Consider the following 12,427-nt stretch of genomic DNA (forward strand, 5'->3'; position numbering starts at 1 on the left):
GGGGCTTCACCACAACAAATTCTATGGCTCCCTGTGAAATAAAGGCAAACTCCTGGCCTCCTGACAGGAACTAGGAAAGCAAAGAAGTTTGTGGGGTGAAATTTTAGGTCATCTGTAGGACATAATGGGAAGAGACATTTCCCCAAACAGAGCTATTCCCACCCTCTCCTGCCCCTGGACCTGATGCCAGAAATCATAGTATTACAGAGCCACTTCTTTGAGATTTACTCCCCAGAAAAAGTAACATTCTAAACCTTTTAAGAAACCCACACTTTACTGCAGTGATTCTACAGTATGGTACCAACCAGGAGCAGTGTCACCTGGCAGCTTGTTAGACATACAAAACACACGAGATTTGTGCCAGTGCCTTGGTTACAACATGTAGTTGGGGACTGAGGTTGACATTAGTTTGACCAAAAGTAAGCCCAGCTGCTTGGCAGAGAAAGCCCACAATTGCGATTCTGGAGAGAGAGAGGACTCCTGGCAGGGAGCCCTTGCCCATAGGGTAGCATGGGACTCTCTGGCACAAGAGCCTGAGGACACGCTTCATCCCCACAGAGCCAGGGCGGCGGGGAACATGCCTGTGCAGCCAGACTCCAGCACTGTACCACGAGCAATGGTAAGTCCGCGTGCGGTGTGCAACTGGCTACCCTCTGACCCCTGCATATGCAGTTAGCCCCCTGCTTCTCCTGGGAGGGAAGTTAGTAGCTCTGAGGCTAGGGAACCCCTCTAGACACTGAAAGAAAGGACCTTCTCCCCAACTCTAGTTTCAGGTGACCAGCACAGCAGATAAAGCTGCTGGGGCAAAACTGGCATTCCTGTGGCCCCAGAAAGGCCCAGGCCTGGTACGTGGGGCTGTGAGGGGAGAAAGCCATCTTGTTTGGTCAGAATGCTGGTGAGCCACAGGGTATGGCATATAATAAATTCAATAAATATGCATCAATTAATAAATGAAGGAACACCCTTAGAGGTAGAGTGCCCTCTTCCACCATGATGCCTTCCACCCCTCCATCCCTGATTCTGAGGGCATATGCTGCTACCTATAAACTCACTTGCGTTTTTTGAGACCATATGACACCAGCAGGATGACGAGGCCAAGGCCTCCTCCAACCAGAGAAGTTACCAGGATAACCTCATGGGTACCTTCGGGAAAAAGAGAAAAAGTCAGCAGCAGCTTCAGCTCCTCACTGTCTGGACAAAAATGAAAGGTGAACTTTTCTTTCCAGGAGCTTCAGCAACACATTCCTTATTAGTTTTCTTCCAATTCAATTAAAATTCATTCAATTGAAAAAAAAATTTGTATTTGTGGCTCCCCATCCAGTTCTCTTTGCCCTGAATAATATCAACAGATGTTGTGTTCACCAGCTTCATCCTCCAACTTCATTAGTAATTTCCTGAACTCTTAAAATCTGCCAAACAGTATTCTGAGTAATAAAACAAACAGCAATAAGCAAGAACTACAGGCTCCCTCCTCTCATGGAGTTTATGTTCTGGTAGGATTCAGACAAAACATAAGATTACTGCAGAAAAAACAGGGTGATAAGGAGTTGCTAGATAGAGTAAGGTGGAAAGAAGGTTAGCAACTCTAGACAGGGTGGCAAAGGAAGAAGTCTTGAGAAGGGAAACTTGAGTCGATGTTAATAATGAGAAGGAACCAATCATGCAAAAATATGGGGAAAGCAGATGCAAAAGCCCTGAGGCAGGAACAAGCTTAGGAACACAGACAGGAGCATAAAGAGGTAGGAGAAAAGGTCAATAAGAGTCAGATGATGAAAGATACTAAAAGCTGTGGGAAGGAGTTTGGATTTTATTTAAAATACGACAGAAGCCACTGGTGGGTTCTAAGCAGGGGGTCTTGTGTTTTAAACCCTGGCTGCTGTGTGGAGAACAGATCATAGAGGATAAAAGATAGAAGCAGGTGGGGGGCAGAGCCAAGATGGCGGCATGAGTAGAGCAGCAGAAATCTCCTCCCAAAACCACATATATTTTTGAAAATACAACAAAGACAACTCTTCCTAAAAGAGAGACCAGAAGACACAGGACAACATCCAGACCACATCCACACCTGTGAGAAGCCAATGCATTGCGAAGGGGGTAAGATATAAGCCCCGGCCCGGCGGGACCCGAGCGCCCCACACCCCAGCTCCGGGCGGGAGGAGAGGAGTCAGAGCAGGGAGGGAGAGGGAGCTCAGGACTGCTAAATAGCCAGCCCTAGCCATCCACACCAGAGCACAGACACAGTGCATGTGTGGGGTCCTGGATACTAGGTAAACAGGACAGTAAGACCTGTGAGTGGGTCCCTGCAGCCGGCACCGCAGGGACAAAGGAAAGCGAGTGCTTTTTTGGAAGTCTTAAAGGGACAGGGACCCCACAGCCGGACGGAAGTGTCCTGGGACACTTAGTCCAGCAGCAGGGAACTCCGGGCACCCTAAACCCCTGGATAGCAGGGCATCTCAGAGGCCCCTCACGGAGATAAACAGCCTCCCAGCTGTTCCCCCTCCAACGCAGCTCCACCATATCGGAGCAGCTGCCCAAGGCAGGCCACGCCCAGAGCAACAGTGGAGATAAACTCCATAGCAGCCGGGCAAGAATCAGAAGCCCTATCTGTGCTCAGCTGCCCAGCACAAGCCACTAGAGGTCGCTGTTCTCCCAGGAGAGGAGGGCCACAAACCAACAAGAAGGGAAGTTCTTCCAGCCATCACTCGTCCCAGCTACAGGCAAAGCTACAGGCAGACAAAGATCACAGAGACAACACCAGAGAAGGAGACAGACCTAACCAGTCTTCCTGAAAAATAATTCAAAATAAAAATCATAAACATGCTGACAGAGATGCAGAGAAATACGCAAGAGATATGGGATGAAGTCTGGAGGGAGATTACAGAAGTGAAACAAACTCTGGAAGGATTTATAAGCAGAATGGATAAGATGCAAGAGGCCATTGATGGGATAGAAACCAGAGAACAGGAACGCATAGAAGCTGATGCAGAGAGAGATAAAAGGATCTCCAGGAATGAAACAATATTAAGAGAACTGTGTGACCAATCCAAAAGGAACACTATCCGTATTATAGGGGTACGAGAAGAAGAGAGAGAAAAAGGGATAGAAAGTCCCTTTGAAGAAATAATTGCTGAAAACTTCCCCAAACTGGGGGAGGAAATAATCGAACAGATCATGGAAATACACAGAACTCCCAACAGAAAGGACCCAAGGAGGACAATACCAAGACACATAATAATTAAAATGGCAAAGATCAAGGACAAGGACAGAGTTTTAAAGGCAGCTAGAGAGATAAAGGTCACCTATAAAGGAAAACCCATCAGGCTATCATCAGACTTGCCAACAGAAACCTTACAGGCCAGAAGAGAATGGCATGATATATTTAATGCAATGAAACAGAAGGGCCTTGAACCAAGGTTACTGTATCCAGCACGATTATCATTTAAATAAGAAGGTGGGATTAAACAATTCCCAGACAAGCAAAAGTTGAGGGAATTTGCCTCCCACAAACCACCTCTACAGGGTATTCTAGAGGGACTATTCTAGACGGGAGCACTCCTAAGACTAAACAGATGTCACCAGAGAAAATAAAATCACAGCAAAGAAAGCAGACCAACCAAATACTAACTAAAGGCAAAAAATAAAATCAACTACCCACTAAAAGCAGTTAAAGGAAACACAAAGGAGCACAGAATAAAACAACCAACATATAAAGAACGGAGGAGGAAGAATAAGAAGGGAGAGAAGAAAAGAATCTCCAGACAGTGTATATAACAGCTCAATAAGCGAGCTAAGTTAGGCAGTAAGATACTAAAGAAGCTAACCTTGAACCTTTGGTAACCATGAATCTAAAGCCTGCAATGGCAATAAGTATATATCTTTCAATAGTCACCTTAAATGTAAATGGGCTGAATGCACCAATCAAAAGACACAGAGTAATAGAATGGATAAAAGAGCAAGACCCATCTATACGCTGCTTACAAGAAACTCACCTCAAACCCAAAGACATGCACAGACTAAAAGTCAAGGGATGGAAAAACATATTTCAGGCAAACAACAGAGAGAAGAAAGCAGGGGTTGCAGTACTAGTATCAGACAAAATAGACTTCAAAACAAAGAAAGTAACAAGAGATAAAGAAGGACATTACATAATGATAAAGGGCTCAGTCCAACAAGAGGACATAACCATTCTAAATATATATGCACCCAACACAGGAGCACCAGCATATGTGAAACAAATACTAACAGAACTAAAGGGGGATATAGACTGCAATGCATTCATTCTAGGAGACTTCAACACACCACTCACCCCAAAGGATAGATCCACTGGGCAGAAAATAAGTAAGGACACAGAAGCACTGAACAACAGAGTAGAGCACATGGACCTAATAGACATCTATAGAACTCCACATCCAAAAGCAACAGGATATATATTCTTCTCAAGTGCACATGGAACATTCTCCAGAATAGACCACATAGTAGGCCACAAAAAGAGCCTCAGTAAATTCCAAAAGATTGAAATTCTACCAACCAACTTTTCAGACCACAAAGGTATAAAACTCTACAAAGAAAACAAAGGCTCACAAACACATGGCGGCTTAACAGCAAGCTCCTAAATAATCAATGGATCAACGAACAGATTAAAATAGAGATCAAGGAATATATGGAAATAAATGACAACAACAACACAAAGCCCCAACTTCTGTGGGATGCAGTGAAAGCAGTCTTAAGAGGAAAGTATACAGCAATCCACGCATACTTAAAGAAGGAAGAACAATCCCAAATGAATAGTCTAACATCACAATTATCGAAACTGGAAAAAGAAGAACAAATGAGGCCTAAAGTCAGCAGAAGGAGGGACATAATAAAGATCAGAGAAGAAATAAACAAAATTGAGAAGAATAAAACAATAGAAAAAAATCAATGAAACCAAGAGCTGGTTCTTCGAGAAAATAAACAAAATAGGTAAGCCTCTAGCCAAACTTATTAAGAGAAAAAGATAATCAACACACATCAACAGAATCAGAAATGAGAATGGAAAAATCACGACAGACTCCACAGAAATACAAAGAATTATTAAAGACTACTATGAAAACCTATATGCTAACAAGCTGGAAAACCTAGAAGAAATGGACAGCTTCCTAGAAAAATACAACCTTCCAAGACTGACCAAGGAAGAAACACAAAAGTTAAACAAACCAATTACGAGCAAAGAAATTGAAATGGTAATCAAAAAACTACCCAAGAACAAAACCCCCAGGCCGGACGGATTTACCTTGGAATTTTATCAGACATACAGAGAAGACATAATACCCATTCTCCTTAAAGTCTTCCAAAAAATAGAAGAGGAGGGAATACTCCCAAACTCATTCTATGAAGCCAACTTCACCCTAATACCAAAACCAGGCAAAGACCCCACCAAAAAAGAAAATTACAGACCGATATCCCTGATGAATGTAGATGCAAAAATACTCAAAAAAATATAAGCAAACCGAATTAAAAAATATATCAAAAGGATCACACACCATGACCAAGTGGGATTCATCCCAGGGATGCAAGGATGGTACAACATTCGAAAGTCCATCAACATCAGCCACCACATCAACAAAAAGAAGGACAAAAACCACATGATCATCTCCATAGATGCTGAAAAAGCATTTGACAAAATTCAACATCCATTCATGATAAAAAACTCTCAGCAAAATGGGTATAGAGGGCAAGTACCTCAACATAATAAAGGCATTTATGATAAACCCACAGCCAACATCATACTGAACAGCGAGAAGCTGAAAGCTTTTCCTCTAAGATCAGGAACAAGACAGGGATGCCCACTCTCCCCACTGTTATTTAACATAGTACTGGAGGTCCTAGCCACAGCAATTAGACAAAACAAAGAAATACAAGGAATCCAGATTGGTAAAGAATAAGTTAAACTGTCACTATTTGTAGATGACATGATATTGTACATAAAAAACCCTAAAGACTCCACTCCAAAACTACTAGAACTGATATCGGAATACAGCAAAGTTGCAGGATACAAAATTAACACACAGAAATCTGTGGATTTCCTATACACTAACAATGAACCAATAGAAAGAGAAATCAGGAAAACAACTCCATTCACAATTGCATCAAAAAGAATAAAATACCTAGGACTAAACCTAACCAAGGAAGTGAAAGACCTGTACCCTGAAAACTACAAGTCACTCTTAAGAGAAATTAAAGGGGACACTAACAAAATGGAAACTCATCCCATGCTCTTGGCTAGGAAGAATTAATATCATCAAAATGGCCATCCTGCCCAAAGCAATATACAGATTTGATGCAATCCCTATCAAATTACCAATAACATTCTTCAACGAACTGGAACAAATAGTTCAAAAATTCATATGGAACAGTCAAAGACCCCGAATAGCCAACGCAATCCTCAGAAGGAAGAATAAAGTGGGAGGGATCTTGCTCCCCAACTTCAAGCTCTACTACAAAGCCATAGTAATCAAGACAATTTGGTACTGGCACAAGAACAGAGCCACAGACCAGTGGAACAGATTAGAGACTCCAGACATTACCCCAAACATATATGGTCAATTAATATTTGATAAAGGAGCCATGGACATACAATGGGGAAATGACAGCCTCTTCAACAGCTGGTGTTGGCAAAACTGGACAGCTACATGTAAGAGAATGAAACTGGACCATTGTCTAACCCATACACAAAAGTAAATTCAAAATGGATCAAAGACCTGAATGTAAGTCATGAAACCATAAAACTCTTAGAAAAAAACATAGGCAAAAATCTCTTAGACATAAACATGAGTGACCTCTTCTTGAACATATCTCCCTGGGCAAGGAAAACAAAAGCAAAAATGAACAAGTGGGACTATATTAAGTTGAAAAGCTTCTGTACAGCAAAAGACACCAGCAATAGAACAAAAAGGTACCCTACAGTATGGGAGAATATATTTGTAAATGACAGATCCAATAAACGCTTGACATCCAAAATATATAAAGAGCTCACCCACCTCAACAAACAAAAAACAAATAATCCAATTAAGAAATGGGCAGAGGAACTGAACAGACAGTTCTCCAAAAAAGAAATTCAGATGGCCAACAGACACATGAAAAGATGCTCCACATCGCTAGTTATCAGAGAAATGCAAATTAAAAACACAATGAGATATCACCTCACACCAGTAAGGATGGCTACCATCCAAAAGAGAAACAACAAAAAGTGTTGGCGAGGTTGTGGAGAAAGGGGAACCCTCCTACACTGCTGGTGGGAATGTAAATTAGTTCAACCATTGTGGAAAGCAGTGTGGAGGTTCCTCAAAATGCTCAAAATAGACTTACCATTTGACCCAGGAATTCCACTCCAAGGAATTTACCCTAAGAATGCAGCACTCCAGTTTGAAAAAGACAGATGTACCCCTATGTTTATCGCAGCACTATTTACAATAGCCAAGAATTGGAAGCAACCTAAGTGTCCATCAGTAGATGAATGGATAAAGAAGATGTGGTACATATACACAATGGAATATTATTCAACCATAAGAAGAAAACAAATCCTACCATTTGCAACAACATGGATGGAGCTGGAGGGTATTATGCTCAGTGAAATAAGCCAGGTGGAGAAAGACAAATACCAAATGATTTCACTCATCTGTGGAGTATAAGAACAAAGGAAAAACTGAAGGAACAAAACAGCAGCAGAATCACAGAACCCAAGAATGGATTAAGAGGTACCAAAGGGAAAGGGACTGGGGAGGATGGGTGGGTAGGGAGAGATAAGTGGGGGGAAGAAGAAAGGGGGTATTATGATTAGCATGCATAATGTTGGGGGTGGGAGAAAGGGGAGGGCTGTGCAACACAGAGAAGACAAGTAGTGATTCTACAACATTTTGCTATGCTGATGGACAGTGACTGTAATGGGGTTTGTTGGGGGGACTTGGTGTAGGGGAGAGCCTAGTAAACATAATATTCTTCATGTAATTGTAGATTAATGATAACAAAAAAAAAAGAGAAAGAAAAGGGGTATTACTCCCTGATAGGATAAAACTAACTGCAAACCAATGATTAATGCATGCTTTACATATCCTTAATTTTGATCTTTTAAAGGGTGTCAGATGATCAGCTATGGAAGTACATTTTTCTGATAATATTCCTTTCTCTTAAAAAAAAAAGCAGTTCCTGTGTGGTGATCTCTAATATGTTCTTCACAATGGTATAAAGGTCATATCAAATGTGGGCAAAGGGTTTGTTTGGGTTTATGCAGAGGATCAAAGCCTAATTTGGCTACCCAGAAAACGAATTAAGATACGATATGAAGAAGAACTTCCAACATCAACATCCTCTGGAAGAGTCATTCCAGAAGATGATCATCAAAAAACTTCAACAAAGATCCTGGCGCTGTTGCAGTTGTAGCTGCATTCATCCCACCAGCTCCTGGACTTGCCATGGGAATGAAGGAGATATCTAAGCTGGCCTGTGCATACAGTAAAACAACAAATTTGACTGGATCTATACTGTTGGAACTCAACCAAGAATTAGGAGAAGTGCAAGTTGCAGTGCTCCAAAATCGTGCGACTATAGACTATCTACTGTTAAAAGAACATATGGGATGTGAACAGTTCCCAGGAATGTGTTGTTTTAATTTGTCTGATTTTTCTCAAACTATTCAAATTCAGTTGGACAATATCCATCATATCATTTATAAGTTTTCACAAATGCCTAAGGTGCCTAACTGGTTTTCTTGGTTTCACTGGATATGGCTGGTAATTGTAGGTCTGCTTTTGTTATGTAGCTGTATTTCTATTATGTTAATGTGTGTACACAATTTAATTAGTAGTTTGTTAAAACCTATACATGCTTATGTTACTCCACAAGAAGATATGTCAAAGAAATAATCAATCTTCCCATGTTTTCTTCCGTCTGCTACTTCTATAGTTTTTCTTCTTCCTTCCTAATTACAACCCTTTAGTAGAATTCATGCCTCATATCGAAAATTACCGAGTATCATAATTCTTCCAAGTGGTAAAGATACCTCAAGACAAATGCTGGGCATAGAAGCCACAGGGCATAAATCTGCAAAGAAGTAAAAAGCTAATCTTTTCAAAGAATAAGGCTTCTCTCTCACTTACCAACTTCACATTTCCCTGTATGGCCCCGGAAGATAACTGGTTAGCCAGAGATGGGTAAGATTCCTCAAGGGAGGAACAACCAAAGATAGGCACAGTCACAGGGGGGCCATCAGGTGAGAAATTGGGGGTCAACAGAGGTGAGGCTTAGAACCTCACCCCCCTGTTTTGAGAGAAATCTTCTGCATCTGTGGATGTTTTGTTGCCCTTGTCTAGCTTGGATTAATACTTAGTCTATAGGCACAGACCTGATCATCTACATTTGCCCTCTCACAGCACTACCTTTATCTTGCATCTACCTACCACTTCAGCATTTTATTTAAAATAATAATAATAATAATAATAAGGGAGAAATGTGGGATTCACATATAAATCAAGTATAAAAATCAAATGAATAATAATATCTGACTTGATTGTTTATAGTTCATGATGCATGATCAAAACTGAAAGTTTCTGTGATATGACTGCCCTTGCACTGTTCACCATGTAAGAACTTATTCACTATGTAAGACCTTGTTCACCATGTAAGAACTGTTCATTATGCTTCAGAAGATTGGAGACTGTTGAGAATTAGGCTTGGGGTTGATTAATGATTGTGCATTGAGTCCCCTATACAGAATTTTATTGTTGTTAACAACCATTTGATCAATAAATATGAGAGATGCCCTCTCAAAAAAAAAAAAAGTAGGTTTGATAAATATATAGTCACCAGAAGAGTACAGAAAAATTATCTTTTTCTAAGTGCAGTCCTCTATGGCACGCAAGTTATTTTTCAGAATAAGAAGTACTTTTTACATGGTTCCTGGGCTTTTGTATGGCGTTTGTTTTCCCAAGCAGAGATCAAGAGAGATGTTGCCAGTTTAGGCAGAGTGACTTGGCTATGATTAATGAAAACAGTAAAAAGAGAAAAATGGGAAAATCCAATGTTTTTCTTCTTTTCTGCCTTGACCTTGAACTCTGCTTTAGACAGAGTGACTTCCCCTCATTTGCCAAATTTTTCTGCTACCATGTTCTTATCTAGTCAAATATATTGTAAATGTAACTTAAAAAAAAAAAGATAGAAGCAGGGGGATCTGTAATCTGTAGACCCAGGGTAAGAAACTGCTGAGCTCCAAGGCAGTCTCTTACCTTTCATCTGACCCCCAGAGAAAATTCCATCAAATAATGTAATCCATGTCTAGTGTGGTGAAATTACAACATGATTTCACAAGATTTTGAAGAACAGTATCAGAAAGAACTGAAAAAGGCAATGTTAATCCGTTAAAACGGAACATGTTTTCTAAGAGACATAAAGCTACTTTTATTCTTTGGAAAATGTATCAACAAGAGGCTTTTAAGAATACTTAAACAAGACTGTTTCTAGTATTTACTGCAAAATTTGCAAATGCTCCTTCACTTTTGATATAAAAGGTTGTTCCTCCCTTAAAACAATGTTAGTATATTCTTAAATTCAATCTCTACCACTCAAGGACTTGGGAAAATTAACATATTTCTCTGTTTCTCCCATTCTCCTTCCTTCTTTCTTCTTCATCTCCCTACACCCTCCATCTTCTTTCCCTCTAAAACATTTCCCATAACCATCATATGCAATTACATTGTAATTTATATTTTTCTTGTATTAAGTTTTTCTTGCTCCCTATTTTCTAATGTAAAAGCTGGGATAAATAGAACATATTATGTGCCTTTTTGCTCAATAAACTTCATAAATGGTGAGGTTAAGTATCTTTTTGTGAGCCAATGGCTCTTACTCAAACAAGGTTTTCTCTCCCCGCCCCCTCATGCAGTAACCTCTGACACGTAGAAATTGGTGACTGTGAAACTGCGGACAGCCTTGAGGCAGGAGCTGGTTGGGGCTGAGGGTGAGTTGGCATTTACTTGATCCCTCTTTCTGAAAATGATATGGGGCTACCCATGAGGAAGTAGCAAAATGACCATCTTTGCAAATTCAGCTCTCAGTTTGCCTGCTTTCCCTACTCCTTCCTCATCCATATACCTTCATGGAAGGTCAGTGAGTCAGGAAGCAGACAGTTCTGCTCACCAAGGTATCACCCTTCCATTTGGCTTCCTCCTGCCTTTGGCAAAGATCATTTTGACCGGCCTAAGGAAAAGGCCGAGGAGATGTATCCAGGGCTTAATGGAAATACTCACTGGCTGACAATGTCTTAAAGTTTATCCTGGTGCCGTTGGTCCCCCCAGCTCTGGTGCTGGCCATGACCTGAACAGTGTAAGAGGTGTTCTGTGTCAGGGAGTCCAGGTCATACTGCAGGGTCTTGGAGTTGACTGTCTTGGCTAAAGAAAAACTGTGTTAGTCAAATACCACAGCCAAGCCTAGCTGAAAATTGTACTTTTTCCAGTCTAGTAACACTGAAATTAGATCACTGGAAGCTATACTTCCAAGCTTAGCCTTTTCATACCATAATGCTTCTAACCATGCTCTGCTTAAAACTAGCCTGTCAAGATGGATCAAACACCCACATTATAAAGATCCCAAACCATATAAGTCTTAGAAGACAACATAGGGTGAATTTACATGACCTTGAATTTGCAAAGGTTTCTTAGATATGACACCAAAAGTGAGGCAACAAAAGAAAAAAGATCAACCTAGACTTCATCAAAATTAAAAGCTTTCGTACATCAAAACACACTACCAAGAGAGTGAAAAGACAACCCACAAAATGGGTAAAATAGTTGCAAGTCATATATTTGATAAGAAATTTATATCCAGAATATATAAAGAAATCTTACAACTCAACAGCCAAAAGACAAACAACTCAATTTAAAAATGGGCAAAGAGATTGAAAAGACTTTCTCCAAAGCAGATACACAAATGGCCAACAAAAACATGCAAAGATGCTCAACATCATTGTTATTAAGGAAATGCAAATAAAAACCATATTTAAATACCACTTCATTCCCACTAGGATAGCCATAATATATATTTTTAACAAAATAGCAAGTGTTGGTAAGGATTTGGAGAAACTGGGACTCTCATACGCTACTGGTGGGAATGTAAAATGGGGTAGCCATTGTGCAAAAACAGTTCGGTGGTTCCTCAATAAGTTAAACTAGAATTATCATATGACCCAGCAGTTCCACACCTAAGTATACAGTAGTCCCCACTTATCCACAGGGAATACAGTCCAAGACTCCCAGTGGATGGCTGAAACCACAGATAATACCTAACCCTATATGAACTGTTTTTTTCTACATATACATACCTATGATAAAGTTTAATCTATAAATTAGGCACAGTAAGAAGACTAACATGACTAATAAAATAGAACAATTATAATATA

General features: G+C 40.4%; 1 protein-coding gene across 2 annotated transcripts in view; it reads right to left on the reverse strand.

The window, feature by feature from the left end:
* IL31RA (interleukin 31 receptor A) overlaps positions 1–12,427 on the reverse strand; it is a 78,142-nt gene that overhangs the window by 2,214 nt on the left and 63,501 nt on the right. For both annotated transcript variants that reach the window (XM_057495133.1, XM_057495134.1), the window contains 2 exons: positions 11,280–11,420; positions 1,053–1,143 (listed from right to left, as the gene is read on the reverse strand). In XM_057495133.1, the coding sequence (XP_057351116.1) occupies positions 1,053–1,143; positions 11,280–11,420 (232 nt within the window). The remainder of the gene's footprint in view (positions 1–1,052; positions 1,144–11,279; positions 11,421–12,427) is intronic.

This window comes from Manis pentadactyla, chromosome 2, assembly GCF_030020395.1.
Source record: "Manis pentadactyla isolate mManPen7 chromosome 2, mManPen7.hap1, whole genome shotgun sequence".
In the NCBI taxonomy this organism is placed as follows: Eukaryota; Metazoa; Chordata; class Mammalia; order Pholidota; family Manidae; genus Manis; species Manis pentadactyla.